This window comes from Engraulis encrasicolus, chromosome 8 (assembly GCF_034702125.1).
Source record: "Engraulis encrasicolus isolate BLACKSEA-1 chromosome 8, IST_EnEncr_1.0, whole genome shotgun sequence".
Lineage (NCBI taxonomy): Eukaryota > Metazoa > Chordata > Actinopteri > Clupeiformes > Engraulidae > Engraulis > Engraulis encrasicolus.
The window spans coordinates 44,013,132-44,029,463 of record NC_085864.1 but is presented as its reverse complement, the minus strand read 5'-3'; the positions used below and the strand labels follow the sequence as shown (position 1 = coordinate 44,029,463).

Genomic DNA, 16,332 nt, shown 5'->3' with positions numbered 1-16,332 from the left:
CAGTGAACCCGGTTAAGTCAACTTTGAGACGACCGGAAATCATCTAACAGAAGAACCTGAATGCCTCATTTTCTTAAGTGAACGGCACCTGTGGGCTACCTCTTAGCAGGTTTACTACTTCCTGCAGGTTCACTTAGCCAGGGTTATCACATGACCAGCTTCTTGGAATATACCCCCTGCTGTTGTACTCTGGTGGACGGTTCATATCTACTATTGACCTTTTAGTGGATCTATCTCAAATCAAGCGGAAAGGCGGAAGCCTTGGAATCAGTAGTGTGTATGTGTAAGCACACAGAGGTAGCTGACTAACAGGATCAGTCTGTCTGTCTTGACTGCTTTCGACTTAAAGATGCTGTAACAGAGAGAGGGCAAGGCATCTCAACTGAGGAAAACGCATAGCTATTATACATTACATACGCCCCTCTTTTGTCAAGCCCCATGTCATGATCCATACATCCATACCCCACAAGGCCCCCACAGCACCCCCTACTGTGCAGACAGGTGCACTGCACTTCAAGCCTTCACTTTCTTTATGTGCATCTATCTCACAGCTCTTTTCATGGGAGAAAAAAAAATAACTTTGGAGATGGGAGAGAGAAAAAAACACTACGCAGAGGTTGAACTGTACAAACTTAAAAAGAAAACAAAACATAGAAAACATGACAAGATGAAGCAAAAACAACAGGATTGAAATAGAAAACTCGTAAGCTGTACATTTGTAATAAATAAACAGGAAAAAACAAAGCTACACTGTCTTGTCACTCGAGTCATTTCTTTGTTCTTTGAATTAATACTCAAGATCTAAGCTTAGCTTGTAAATGTGCCCTCTGTTCAAGAAACACTTCAATTGTGACAACAAACTTTTCTCTGCACAAGGTCATGGGTCGTTGAAGGATAATCCGAAAAAAGAAAAATATGCAACTGCCACGGGGACATATTTCGACTGGCCATTCCCGAGGGGCTTGCACACAGTTTCTGGATGCTTCCATGGAAACAATAGGCTCCCGGAAACCTCAGCTCAGCCTGCGGCTTCTGCACACCACCCAAAACCAAACTCTGAGCTGGAAGGACAGCATGTCTTTGACTGCTGAAACATTGCTTTCTGTACTCCATGTCAACATTTATTCTACTGTAAATCTGAATTACTTTTTAGAATTTCACTTAAGGTCAACAGTGTTAGTTAATGAACGTAAAAGCATAGGTCACAGAGGCTGTTTTTAAGATTGATCAGATTTTGTAGTGTTTTCTGCAGTGCTTTTGGCAGTCTGTGAAAGTGTGTTTTGTTGGTAAGGTGAGCCCTGTTTGAGTGCTGACCCAGCAGAAGGGAGAATTCTCTTATTCAAAACAGTTGAGTATTGAGAGAGAACACTTGAAATATAGAACACTGCATACAAAGTATGATGCTCACTACACTAAACTTGTACATTTGCCTAAAAGTTTGTGTTTGAATGAGACAAAGTCAGATAGCCAACAACATAATGATGTGGGTGGAATGAAAACAAACCACATTTTTTTTCTTTTCAAAAGTAACACTTTATCTAGGCAAGTCAGGAAAAAATGGCAAGACAAACACTCATGAAAAAAGATGTTCGAATCCTTATGATAAATAGGCAATAAAAACATTTGGTACCATTGGCAACATTAATGACAGTGGTAAAGAGTAGAACTTGAAGCTCTGCTTAAAGAAACAGTCCACCATTTATGGAAACGTGTTCCCACCTCCCCTCAAATTAAATAATATAATTGAGTTTTACTCTGTTGTTCCTCTCTTGTTTCTCTTGTTATTCAGTTGTTCTGTGACTCTGGTCAGGCAACTTGTACCTCCAAGCTAGCATGCATCATGGAACCGAATGGGACCAGCAACAAATGAATGGTCTCATTTGATTCAATGATAGATGCTAGCTTCGAAGCAGGAACATAATCAGCAGACCAAGGGTGTAAATCATCATCAATATGTATCGATGCATTGATCCTATGGCCAACGATCGCACCATATCGTGGGGCATTCTTAAGTATTGAAAATATTGAATCGCTGCCTCACTAAATCGATATGGAATCGTACCGTCATGGAGGCTGTGATTTACACTCGTACAGCACACTGAGAGAACGGCTGGAGGAACTGGAGAAAAGTGAAACACAAATGAAATGGCGGACTGTTCCTTTAAAGCAGAAGCTCTGGGATTCACCAACCTCAATCACACCACTGTGTTACTGTACATGTGCAGCAACTGTAGTGTTCTACGTTTCCGGGCCACAGCCTTGTCACACAAGGCCAAAAAGTGACTCATAGCATCTTGGTCACTGTTATGTCATAATATAAAAACACTGTTTTCACTTCAGGCTACAGTACATGTCCTTCACAAACCTCTTTCAAAGCTGAAATACTGAGGAACGGTCAACAATAACAATAGTGTTGTTCTCATCAACAATATAAAATCAAGTGTACTCTGATTCAAGTACTGAGTTTAGGCCAGCGAAGACGGTCTATGGACTCCATGAGTCTGCTGATGCAGTACGGTCTTTGACCCATGTACAGAATCGAGGAAGGCTAGTTAGTCCAACTCCTCTACCCTGTGCTTAGTTTTTTTAAAAGATAGATCTCGGGGGCGCTGTGGCGCAGCGCGCTAAGCCCCCCACATTTGGGCTTGCATGCCCACCCTCGGGGACCCCGGTTCGAGTCCGGCCGGAGTCATTTCCCGATCCTCCCCTGTCTCTCTGCCCCATTCGCTTCCTGTCACCATCTTCAACTGTCCTGTCAAATAAAGGCATAAAAGCCCATAAAAATATATATTAAAAAAAAATAGATGTCACGTCTGTGACCAGCGGCAAAAAAGAGGACAAGGATGAAGGCGAGGAGAAAGGACTAGTTAGTTAATCCTTTGGAATGAGTGGAGCTGTCTGTCTGTGACCAGCTGCACACAGAAGGCGATAAGGAGGAGGAGGATGAAGAAGAGGGAGGCTGGCCAAGTCAAACTCCATGAGTGCATCTTAATATGCGACCTTGCCTCCTCCACTTGCTTCTCGTCATGATGACATCACTGACAACAGCATTATATTTCAATATCTTGCAAAAGCTCAATTGTAGAGTCTTTTTCTCATTTGCAATTTTATTGGGATGGTGAATGAAAAACAGTCCCTCAAAAGTTGTTGTGGCTAGGCTGACAGCTGGGAAACTTATCGTTTTCTCCACGGAGGAGGGGCCAGGAGGTGGGACGAGGAGACAAGCGCAAGTGGAGGAGGCAAGGTCGCATATTAAGACGCACTCCATGTGTCTGTGTTTGGGACTGGAGGAGAAGAAGTGAGGAAGATGAGTCCTATGTCTGAACAGCAGAGAGGGGAGATGTTGAAGGAGGAGCAGCAAGAGGAAGGTTAGTTAGTTAGTTAAACCCCTCGTCTGTACTGGAGTTTGGGAGGAGAGGAGCTTTATGTCTGAACAGCTCCGGAGAGGAGGAGGAGGCAGCGGAAGATTATTGAAACGCCTCGTCTGTACTGGAGTTTGGGAGGACAGGAGCTTCGTGTCTGAACAGCTCCAGAGAGAGGAAGAGGAGGAGGCGGCGGAAGATTATTCAAACTCCTCGTCTGTACTGGAGTTTGGGAGGAGAGGAGCTTTATGTCTGAACAGCTCCAGAGAGAGGGAGAGGAGGCGGCGGAAGATTATTCAAACTCCTCGTCCGTGCTGGAGTTTGGGAGGAGCGGAGCTTCGTGTCTGCGGGCGGCTGCGGCCCTCCTCTTCCTGCGGCCTGCCAGCTTCAGTCTGCGGCGAATGATATCTGCAGAACACACACACACACAGTATCACACAAGTTATAAACCGCTGATAAGATTACCGGGCTACACAATTACTCCACTATATGCGTATGCGTGTCCCAAAGTCAAAGTTAGCTTTATCGTCAATCATATCCCACACAACAAACATTGCACAACAGAACGAAACTGTGTTTCTTGACGCTGCCATGTCGTGGGTAGAAAATTGTCGCTTAATGTGCACCGTGTGAGTAGAGGTGGAAAATCATAGGCAGACACCTATCATAGACTGGACAAATACATAACAGACAGTGAGCAAATAACATACAGTGGACAAGACACATAAGGAAAAGATATACTATGTAGGAAAGAAGGTAAACAACAGCCAGGGTTTCCAGATGAGGCTGATGATTTCCAGTCCAAAAAATGCTCAAAACCCACTTGGAAGCACTTAATCCCGCCCAATTCTATTGATTTCTATGGCAAAAATTGGGCAGGTTTTTCTGCTAAATGCCATTTTTTCCCGCACACGACGGCCATCCTAAGCAGCCCAATTGAGCGGCAAACAGCCCAATCTGGCAACACTGACAACAGCCTAGATCTATGTGCATGCACGCTGCTGTCGTAGTATTAAATGGTGTGGTGCAGGTAGCATGTGTGTGTGTGTGTATGTGTGAGTGTGACAGACAGACAGAGTTTGAGTGTATACGTACGTACATACCTCAACTTGTGTGAAAATGAATCTGTCAGTTTGTGTGTGTGTGTGCATCAGGGATGGAAATAAGCAACAGTCCACCTGCCAATGATGGGTAAATTTCAGTGGTGACTAGTACATTTTTCAACCCACCAGTCACTTCGACTGGTAAAAACAGCGAGTGACTGGTAGATTTTGAAATCTACCTGCCACCGTGACTGGTGGGGAAAAAACTTAAGTTCCACCCCTGGGTGTGTATGCGTACTATTGAAGTGTGCAACCCGTACCCGTGACGCTGTCATAGTCCTGCGTGAGTTTGTGTCATGGTGTGTGCGTGTGTGTGTGCGTGTGCGTGTGTGTGCGTGTGTGTGGGTAATAGCGTACTATTGAAATGTGCAACCCGTACCCGTCACGCTGTCATAGTCCTGCGTGTCGTCCCTCCAGTAGAGGCTGGGCATGGTCCTCCAGTGCCTGTAGAGGCGTGTGTGGAGCACGGACAGGGTCAGCAGCACCAGCAGGAACCCCAGGGCGGCCGCGGCCCACACCGCCTCGTCTGTACGCCGGGTGACAAACCGATCACCACCGCCACCGACCCCCATGGAGCCCATCACCACTCTGCCACCAAAGCCTGGTCCTGGGACCTCCGTACTCGTACCACCACCACCACCACCAGCCCTCCCCTGGTGTTCCAGCCCCTCCAGGCGCTCCTGCTCCTCAGTGTCCTCTCGGACTCGCTGCCTGGCGCTGGTCTTCACTCCTCCTCCACCACCACCACCACCTCCGGCAGCAGCCGGATTCTGATTCGGCCTCTCCTTGCGGTGGCTCTGGCTGTGGGCTCGGGTGTGTGAGGAGAAGGAGGAGGAATGCGAGTGGCTTTTGGTCCTTGCTGCCCCAGTCACCTTCCTCTGAACACCTCCTCCTGAGGAGTGACCTCCTGCTGAGGAGTTTCCTCCTTGTATGCCACTAACACCTCCTCCTCCTCCTCCTCCTCCTGCTACTACTGCAGCACCTCCTAAGGAGTGGTCTCCTCCTGCTAGAGCTCCAACAGTTTCTGAAGAGTTCCCTCCTCGTCCGCCACCAACACCTCCACCTGTCGCAGCTGCTGTGGCTGCTGGAGCTCCTGAGGAGTTGCCTCCACCTTGCCCCTGCATGTCAGTTCTAGTGTGGACCTCCTTCTCCACTACTAACTCCTCCTCCTTCTTCTTCTTTGGCCCTCCGCCCCCCTGCTCGCGTTCCTCATCCTCCTTGGGCGGGCTGAGATGAGCGGTCACTCTCCCAGGCCCATCGGTGCTCCCCACGGGTTCTGTCCCTGCAGCAGGCTGGTGGGTGTCCACAAGCACTCCTGCGGAGGGTGTTGATGTGTGATTCGATTGGCTGAGCTGGGCAGTGTGGAAGTCTGTCTCGTTGTTGTTGTTGTTGTTGAGCCGAGTTGTGTTGTTGACCTGGCTGATGGGCGTTTCCTGTTGGTCAGCCTGCCGTGGTGGAATGGCAGCTCTTTTTCTCCTCCTCTGGGTCCGCTCACCTCCCGCTCTCCTTCTCACAGCGTCCTCCTCTCTACGCTGTGTCCTTGTGGTCTCGTCTGTCGGTTGCGTATCTCCATTTTGGTCAGGGGAGGAGAGGGTTTGTTCACAGCACTGCCGAAGGTTCTGCAAGAGCAAGACGAAAATACAGTGGTCAGGAGACAGATGGGGGCAATACACAGCACACACAAAAAAAGCGGATATAATGACCGCAGAATGATCTGCCAAAGTCTACAGTTTAACCATGAATACATTTCCACAATATTCAAAAACAGCAAATGTACAGAAACACAAAACACATGCAACACATTAATGCTTTGATATCAAGCTCATTGTTGATTATTGATCACTGATATGCATAAAGGAATGCGTTGTGCAGAGACTTCATATTCAACTAGACAGCATTTTTCTGATGCCAGATGATATCAGATAATATGCTAATAATATTACATGGAGAGAGCATTCATCTCTTCAGCACATGCAAATGCATTATACACTGTAGTCATCTGAAGAGACTTTTGTACAAATGCATGACATTTCAAAACAGTGGAATATTGTAGTAAATATGAAATATTGTAGTGAATATGTAGTGAAGTCTTGGCATGCTGTTATTAGGCTACTGGGAACAGGGTGTCTGGGACAAAGAGTCAATATTAAGAGTTTACTGGCAGAATTCTGCCTTTTTTCCATTGACGTATGGAGGAATGTGGAATATTTAAAAAAAAAGACACTGAACATTTGTTACTAAGGAGCTCTCTTTATGCACGGAAATCTACTGAAAACTCTCAGCATGTTTCCTTTCAGCACTGGCACAGTTTCGTTTTCCATGTGTGTGTGGGAAATGATGAGGTGGGATGTTATGCCAACAACAAAAACCACGAGCCCTGGAACTGATGTCAGCAAAACACTATCAGAGCCAACATCTTACTGCAGCTTGAACAAAGCTATTATTCTGTTCATCGACACAGATTATCCATTTCCAGCTAATTGTGCTCCAGCTAGAATGGGCAATTATTTCCCAGTTACAGCATTGAATGGCCTTCAGTGAAGCATAACAGACGCAACAAAAGCAGTGGGAAGGCCAGGTCACCGGCATTCAAGCCTTTGGAGCACACAAAATAGGAACACAAAATCAACAACACACAACTCTTAGCCACTTCTGTACACTAAACCTGGGAATGACTGGATCACACGGAAAACTTTTTGAGAAACTTTTTTCTGGAAAAAAGTTGTTCCATGTGCTTCCATTTTTCCCCTAAAACAAGTCTAAAGGAAGTAGCTCAGGGCCTGTTACAAAGAGCACATATGAGAGAGCTCATATGACTGAGATGCCTCACATGACATATGAGAAGAATGTGGGGTTCTGGTATCTTGCGGTTGGGAAACTCTGTGCCTCTGTTGTTGACATTCAAAGCCCAGCTCACTCTTTACCTTTAGCCAATCAATGTGGGACACTGCTGCATGTGTGTGCCTTGTGCTCTCCTTTGGCCTCTGCAGTGGTGGCGCTGCGTGCGTCAACAGCAGACTGAAGCGGCGTTCTCCAGGTCGTTTCATTGGCCAAGTGTGTCGCCGGTTCTCTGAGGACACCGAAACCAGCCAATCACAGACCTCGGAGGTGGTCACATGGGACATCTCCAAGGTTCTACCCCAAGAGACCAGTGCCAGAGGCTGTGGGAAAGAAAGAACACACACATAAAAACACACAATGACAATGTGATAAAAGAGGCTGCTCACCTAGGGATGTTTTTCTTATTCTTCCTTAGGCCACATTATCAGGAATCAGTATCCTGAACGCTGTCAAATGTATTGTGGGAACAACTTCCTTCAAAACTGACGTTATCTGTGAACTTCCTTCCAGGCCGAAGTCTTTGTTTGACTGGAATATTGCATTCTAAATGCTGGTTGTGTTTGGAATGGCCCACAAGGAGACCTCATAGAATAATAGACCAATCTACACACACATTCACATTCATTAAATAGTTAGGCACAGACTCCATGTCCCAGGTAATGAATTAACCAAAAATGAAACATCTTCTCAGACTCATTCTGTAGTGCTGTACCAAATTATGGAATGATGTTAGAGGTTAATCAGTCAATTTCCCTTTTATGCAATGCCCCTTGTGTCCACGACTCCCCTTCCGTACCTCCGCAACCCCCAGATAGGAGTCCCGACCCCCCAGTTTGGGAACCTCTGTTCTAAGGAGTCCCCAACTCTAGCTACGTAATAGCAATGCAATGAAACAACATGCCTCCTTCCAGCCCCACACGGTCAAACAAAAACATTAACACACTGCACTTATTTCTCTCGCAACGTCCGGCAGGAAAATGCTGCCACAACACACTGAGTAGAATGGGCCGAGCCATTGGGCAGCACAATAGACCAGGAGCCCAGGGGGGTCAGCCTAGTTGGGAAGGTTACCAATTTTTATGGGTACTATGATGTCTGGTATGGTCCCCAGATAGAGGAACAGCACGTCTGCCGGGTTCCCTCTGGTGGGTGTGGCCAGGGGGGCTGTAAAACTGGCACCCCAAAAATGGGCTAGATCAGTTGGTGAGGTTACCACTTGGAACCTGTTGTAAATTGTTCATCATAGTCCCCTGATAGAGAAATGACCACTGCCAGACATTTTTAGTGGTGGGTTACCCCCGGCAGACGCCCCCGTATGATGACACTCCCAAAAATGGGCTAGATCAGTTGGTGAGGTTACCACTTGGAACCTGTTGTAAATTGTTTGTCATGGTCCCCTGATTGAGGAATGGCCACTGCCAGACGTTTTTGATGGTGGGCGGGGCTTGCCAGACAACATTAATTGGGGCGTAAAAAATGGGCTAGATCAGCTGGTGAGGTTACCTCTTGAAACCTATCATGAATTGTTCATCATATTCCCCTGATAGAGAAATGACCACTGGCAGACATTTTCAGTGGTGGGGGACCCCCGCCAGACGCCCCAATATGATGACACCCCCCAATATAGGCAAGGTCATTCACATAAGGTTTGAACCAGACATGGTACAAAAGACAAACGGCACACCACTTTTTTTTGATAATTCCAACGTGGGGAATTGATTGGAAGGGTCAACATGTTCATAGAAACTTGTTGTGGGTACTTTTTAGGAAAAAAATGACTTTTCTTTAACAAATATTACAAATCCGGGCAGGAACCAGTGTGTAGGCTTTCAAAATCAATGCAAAGATGACGTGTTTCTGACTTAAAAGTGCATTTTGTAGGATGGTGGCCAGAATATTTAATTAATGTTTACAAAATAACAAAGTAATATTTACTATTATGACCAAAGTACAATAGGGTTTTGCAGCTAAAGATGTTGAGGAGATCCCCCTTTACATGTATGAAAAGTGTAATTTCCCCAATCATAATGAATACTTAGAATTTGATGGTGGTGGTAAATATTCAGAAAAGGTAGGCTAATATTTGTGAATGGGCAGTATGAATTCTGGGAAATAAACAAATATATTACACAATGCACCTAAAAGGAATTCAGGGACCAATTACGCTGACATTGAAGGCCTGTGATTTATACCAAGAAATTGCACAACTATGCACTACTGCACCACTGTATGTTAACAGCAATTTGAAATTCCCACTTTCCAGCAGTTTTGAAGATTTAGAAGCAAAATACTTAAAGGGGTATGCCACTATTTTTGGGCTGAATACAGTTAAAATCGTTGCCCTGGGTTTATAAAGGTGGTAAAGTGCCTTATTTTTCATGTTAGGTGTTGTCTTGTTTTAAGGAGCGAGTAAGTATCTTAAGCTGGTGAGACTCAATGGATCACACATGCTACTGTGATCCATTGACTTTCACTAGCTTAGCGATATACTCCCTCTTTTAACTTGTCTTAAAGCAAGACAACGCCTAACATGAAAAATAAGACACTTTACCACCTTTATAAACCCTGGCAAACGATTGTAACTGGCCCCAAATTAGTGGCATACCCCTTTAACATAGGCATGTACAGGAGGACCAACATTAACAGACAGACATTAAAGCGCAAGACAGGACCAGTAACAGTATACAAGTACTAAGAAATACTTGTTGTTCCAGTTATCAAGTCACAACATTTGGAAGCAGCAGGGTGTGTTGCATATTGCAGGTGCCCAGGTAGTTGTTGTGAGTATTGCAGTCACATGCGTATGAACGGCCATCTGGGTACTATGCTCGTGAATGTGTGTTAAGCCCCTTTTTGGGGGAAAACAAATCGAATGTCTCATTAACTTACATGCTACATCGCCTAGCCTAAATGAACACAGTCCATGCTTCAGCCACGGCTATTTGGCTATATTATTTGAATAGCCGGCAACACAACACATTTTCAGCATGTTGAGCATGAACAATGCTAGTCTACAGGTCAATTGACTTGCATTGGCTTTCCCCCCAATGTTTTCAACCAAAAAGGGGTGTAATGCACATGACAAAAGTCACGCCATTTATGCGTATAGTGCAGTTCCATGTATGTTTGTGTGTGTGCGAGTGCGTGCACAGTCTTTTCCTTGGGGGCAGCAGCAACAAGAAGACATGTATGGTGTTAAGAAGACTGCATGCATGTCCTGTTTTGCCTTGTTCTCCAGCTTATGTACCTCGATTAGGTGTTAAGGAGTGGCTTAATTGATGGCACCTGACTCTGCAATCAAGCTGCCTTTAAAAGCTGAAGGAACTGACGGTTCTTCATAGATGTTCTATTTGAACCTGTGGCTGCTGCTGCACCAGCCAGGGTTTTTGTATTTACTAGGCATTATGATTTGGACTTTGTTTAATATTAAGTTTGTTAACGTCTTATCCTGGTGTATTTTAACAAAACCCCACAGGTTGGGTAACTTTTAAAAGATGTGTGTTGTCCTTCAAGGTTAAGATTTGGTTCTGTTCTTAACCCCATAGAGCATGTTCACGTGGGGGCATAATAATGGTGTGTTGTATGTTACAGGGCCCAGGCAGTCCTTGTGAATACTGCAGGTAAAGATGCAGTCACTGTGCACACCAATTCCATAGGTAGGCTATAGGTGTGTGTCTATCTGTGCAAACATGTAAAAAAGGCATCAAGAAAGTTGTTTTAGTGGGGTTCATCTGTGCTCTAGGGCCAATCCCAATCCTTGCAAGTATTTCTCCTCCCATCCATCATGAACATTGTGCTCAGCTAGTGCCACTCATTCGAGTTGTCTCATAATGTGCTCTGTGCAAGTAGGTTTGCTGTGCCCCTACCACAGTCCACAGCATGGAGGGGATGGAGACATGCCAGTACACCAAGGGACATGGATGAGGCCATAGGAGAGTTTGCCATCCAGCAGCGGAATACAACAGCCGTGTAGAAATGGGATTGGCCCTAGGACACAGATGACCCCCACTAAAACAACTTTCTTGATGTATTTGCACTGTTTGCTATATGAACAAGAAGAGGTCCTGGGAGGGTGAATGAATGTATTATTGGATGTCTGACATGCCCTTCAAAGCACTTCATGATACATTATGGTTGGTAGTAATTTAACAGGATAGGGAGGATTTCTTGGTCAGTGTCAAATGTTCAGTTGTTTTTTTTTTTGTTCACTTAATTATTTCTCAATACGTATATACTGTTACAAGCCCTGTCTTCCACTTCAATGTCTGTCTGTTAATGTCAGTCCTGTGTATGCCTATGTCGAGTATTTTGATTCTAAATCTTCAGAACTGCTGGAAAGTGAGAATTTCACATTGCTGTTTCTTAGTAGAATTCACAGGCCTTCAATGTCAGCGTAATTTCTCCATGCATTACTTAAAGGTACTTTTTAGTTGTTTATTTCCCAGAATTCATACCGCCCATTCAAAATAATACCTTTTTTATGAATACTTACCAACATCAAATTCTAAGTATTCATTATGACTAGGAAAATTGCACTTTCCATTGTTCTCCATTGTCTGCCATTTTGAAAGAGACATTTAAGCAGCAAAACGTACTGTACTTTTTTCATAATGATACATATTGGTTTATTATTTTGACAATATTAATGAAATATTCTGGCCACCATTCTACACAATGCACTTTTAAGTCAGAAACATGTCATCTTTGCATTGATTTTGAAAGCCTACAAACTGGTTCCTGTCCGGATTTGTAATATTTGTTAAATTAAAGTCATTTTTGTCCTGAAAAGTACCCACAACAAGTTTCTATGAACATGTTGACCCTTCCAATCAATTTCCCACGTTGGAATTATCAAAAAAAAGTGGTGTGTCGTTTGTCTTTTGTACCATGCCTGGTTCAAACCTTATGTGAATGACCTTGCCTATATTGGGGGGTCATCATATTGGGGCGTCTGGCGGGGGTCCCCCACCACTGAAAATGTCTGCCAGTGGTCATTTCTCTATCAGGGGAATATGATGAATAATTCATGATAGGTTTCAAGAGGTAACCTCACCAGCTGATCTAGCCCATTTTTTACCCCCCAATTAATGATGTCTGGCAAGCCCCGCCCACCATCAAAAACGTCTGGTAGTGGTCATTCTTCAATCAGGGGACCATCTCAAACAATTTACAACAGGTTCCAAGTGGTAACCTCACCAACTGATCTAGCCCATTTTTGGGAGTGTCATCATACGGGGGCGTCTGCCGGGGGTAACCCACCACTAAAAATGTCTGGCAGTGGTCATTTCTCTATCAGAGGACCATGACAAACAATTTACAACAGGTTCCAAGTGGTAACCTCACCAACTGATCTAGCCCATTTTTGGGGTGCCAGTTTTACAGCCCCCCTGGCCACACCCACCAGAGGGAACCCGGCAGACGTGCTGTTCCTCTATCTGGGGACCATACCAGACATCATAGTACCCATAAAAATTGGTAACCTTCCCAACTAGGCTGACCCCCCTGGGCTCCTGGTCTACAATGGCAACAACACCACTGGGGTGTAAATAGAGATGCATAAAGCAGTGGCACTGTTATTAATGTGTAATTACAACACTACTAGTGTAATATTATCATACTAATAGTATTGTAATTACATTCTTACAAGTGCTTCTACCTTACATTACATTACACTACACTACATTTGGCAAATAACTGTTGGTTACAGTCCCCGGAGCGAGCAATGCGGTACCTCAGGGTACCTCAGCCATGGAGTGAAGTAGGGAGTGGAAGGATGGGATTCGAACCTGCAACCCTGTGATCTACATTCCAACTCCCTAATCACGGCTACTAGTATCTGGTCCTGGTTGTGATTGGATGGGGACCTACCCTGTGCTTGTTGAGCCAGGGATGGGGCGTCATGATGAAGCCAGGCAGGCAGGAGAGGGCCAGCGCGGCTAATCGACTTCGCTCCTCCTCGGCAGCACAAGGGTGATGCAGGACTACAATGGACCCATGCTATCATATGGAGAGAGAGAGAGAGAGAGAGACAGAGAGACAGAGAGAGAGAGAGACAGACAGACAGGCAGAGTGTGACATGAGGGGTAGTGTGCTGTGTCATGATTAGATTTCTATTTCATAGCAAAGGGTCAATGAAAAAATTGAGTCTGTGGAAGCTGATTGGTGTGCTCGCACAACAATAACAGAGGATGACACACCTATAACCAGAAACCATGATAAACCTGTCTGTTAACAAAGTTATGTGAAAACCAGTCAGAGTTGTGGTGTGCTGTCTCACCTGGAGGTTGTTTAGCCAGCGCTGTGGTGGGCAGTACAGGTACACACCAGGCTCTGCAGACACGGGCCTGTGGTCCCCTCTGCTCACACCGCGCGCGCGCACACACACACACACACACACACACACACACACACACACACACACACACACACACACACACACACACACACACACACACACACACACACACACACACACAATAACCCATGTTTTATTTAGTAACACATTATTACAACACATTATATTGATGTAATTGCCAAAGTGACTCAGCGAAAGGAATTTACTTGTGTTATAGAATGGACTGGGAGATAAGATGGGCATGGGCATCTGTAGTCATTTGTGGGGGAATGTGTCAAAGGTTATTCAGGTCATGTAAAACAAAAGGAATCGCCCACCTGCTTGGAATAGTCGCATTATAGGAGATGGGTGTGTCCATGCAGACATGCTTCACTGGCTGAATGAGACAGAGAAAAGGACCTCAGGTGACCTGGTTACAGCGAATGCAGTAACTGGATACTTCCGAATAGTCCAAAACTTGCACAGCCACATTACTGAAGAAGAGTGCTTGACAATAAAGTTAAATACTGGAGCAAAATGGTGGGCTCAGTTTATTTGATGTGTGCTGTTGACTCTCTCTGCCTACCTGTAGTGGAGCAGGATACTTCTGGTCGATGAAGACCTGCTGCTATGAAGGGGAAAATGTCAGGTCCATGATGAATACAGCCTTAATAGCCACAAGCTAACAAAGGATGATGATGCTGTTGCAAATGATGTTAGGCCTACTTACCTGCACCAGATCTGTCAAAGGTTCCGAGCAATGTAACGCAGACGGATGGGGCAGGTCTAGCTCCACGTGAAACTGTATCACACAGACGATGACATTTTGTAACAATGTTGTGTCATTTCGTAACAAAAACACAAGCTGTCTAGCTCCACGTAAAACTGTAGCATATCACGCAGACAATGACAGTTTATAACAAGGTGTCATTTCGTAGCAAAAACGCCAGTTTAGCTCCACGTAAAACTGTATCACACAGACGATGAGTTTGTTACAATGTTGTTATTCAGTAACAAAAACACTAGCAGTTTGGCTCCACGTAAAACTGTACCACACAGCTGATGACACTGACACACTCCGCTTACCTTGCCATTGTCACATAACTGGATAGCTTTTGTAGACTGGTATGTCCAACAGATACCAGTCAGGATAATAACCAGTCGTAGAGTCATACTCAGGCAAGAGCAAAACAAAACAGCGAAGTCATCTAGCACCGCAAATAATGCACACTAGCCAATGAGTAAAAGTGGTTTCGTAAACCGCGGCCAAGACAACACCGGCTCGTTGATGCATGGCTCTTGAGAAGTCCTTCAGTCCACACTATTAATGTATACTATATTGACATAGCCTAAACACGCAGTCTCCTTACAACCAAAGAGGATACTAACGATGTGCCATCTGAGCTGTTAAAAAACACAGAGAAATAACTTCAAAAAAACAATATGGCTCACTAGCAGCTCGTAGGCCTATGCCGAATTCAACATAAAACTTCAACTAAAAGTCGCTTTTGATCGCCTAAAGAGCACGTGTCGGGCCATTCTGTAATCTTAACCGAAGGAAAGATCACAAGTAGTGTAGCAGGCCATCTAGAACTAACGTGACTACGCTGGTCTGTCTTTTTTGTTCTTCTTCGTTGTCATTTTTCACTCCGTCTGTAGCCTACTAGTCTATCTACCAACGAGTACGACTAGTGGGCCGAATAGAAAACGGCAGGCTGCTTCTGACTAAAGTGATGGGTCCCTCCCTAGTGGGACAATGTTGTCACTGCATCCTGTGGGCATATTTTTACATGTGCTGATTGATAAAGAAATGTGAAAATGTAGTCATAAACACAACCATTTTGAATTTTGCATCAATTTATTGATAAAACACGACGAGGCGTTTCAGCAACGCACGTCTATCAGTTGATAGAATCTTGACATACTCTCTGCTTTTATTGTGCTACTTTGAGACGCAACAAATGCAAACGTCATAGTAGAGTTATGGAATGATTAGCAAGTTCACAATTCTATTACATTGCTTATTGATAACGATCGCATGAAACTCAGCTACTTATTACTACTTACTAAACATTTTTTTGCCACTGAACTAAAATAATACTAATAGCCTACTATTTTTTAAAGGTCATTGCTTTTTATGCAAGAGAAATGTCTACCTCCTCAGGTAAGGTTATATTTTATTGCAGCTTTTCAAATTAATTTAATAACTAATTCACTGATTGAGGATCAACTCTCAAAAAAACAAATTGGCTGGGCTGGCAATTCAATACAAATTCAATGTGTCAATGATGTGGCATCACCATGGTCTCAGATAACTCATGATTAGTGGGCCTATATATGGCACATGGTATGTGTGGTATGGTATATAGGATAAGAATAGCCAAGAAGTAAACACAAATTACATGAACAGGCCATAAGGAATCGAAGTACATCAAAGAATGAATACAATTCATACAATCAGAAATAAAAAAAATATATAATGAGATGAAACGGTGCGCAAATGCTCTATGTCCTGCTGATTTCTTTATTACTGATGGGACAGTGAGAAGACTTGCATTTGCAGAATTCACTGAGCTTAACTCGCTTAAATAGGCTGGAGCTAGGCTCAGAACAGATACGCCTATCCCACATAATAATGTTCTGCAATAATAGGTCCTACAAATAATAATAATAATCATAATAATAATAATAA

General features: G+C 44.4%; 1 protein-coding gene across 3 annotated transcripts; it reads right to left on the bottom strand.

The window, feature by feature from the left end:
- Nucleotides 1-473: 473 nt before the first annotated feature.
- On the bottom strand, nt 474-15,041 carry tp53i13 (tumor protein p53 inducible protein 13). 3 transcript variants are annotated; one of them, XM_063205783.1, is made up of 9 exons: nt 14,727-15,041; nt 14,371-14,442; nt 14,227-14,268; nt 13,979-14,037; nt 13,584-13,662; nt 13,175-13,303; nt 7,390-7,626; nt 4,845-6,084; nt 474-3,770 (listed from the first exon to the last, which is right to left on the bottom strand). In XM_063205783.1, exons 1-9 carry the CDS (start codon nt 14,811-14,813, stop codon nt 3,655-3,657), a joined length of 2,061 nt encoding a protein of 686 aa, XP_063061853.1. In that variant the 5' UTR covers nt 14,814-15,041; the 3' UTR covers nt 474-3,654. The 3 variants fall into 3 exon arrangements, with proteins under 3 accessions (XP_063061853.1, XP_063061854.1, XP_063061855.1); XM_063205784.1 differs by having other exon boundaries at nt 14,227-14,265; XM_063205785.1 differs by having other exon boundaries at nt 14,227-14,262.
- Between the last annotated feature and the right edge of the window lie 1,291 nt (nt 15,042-16,332).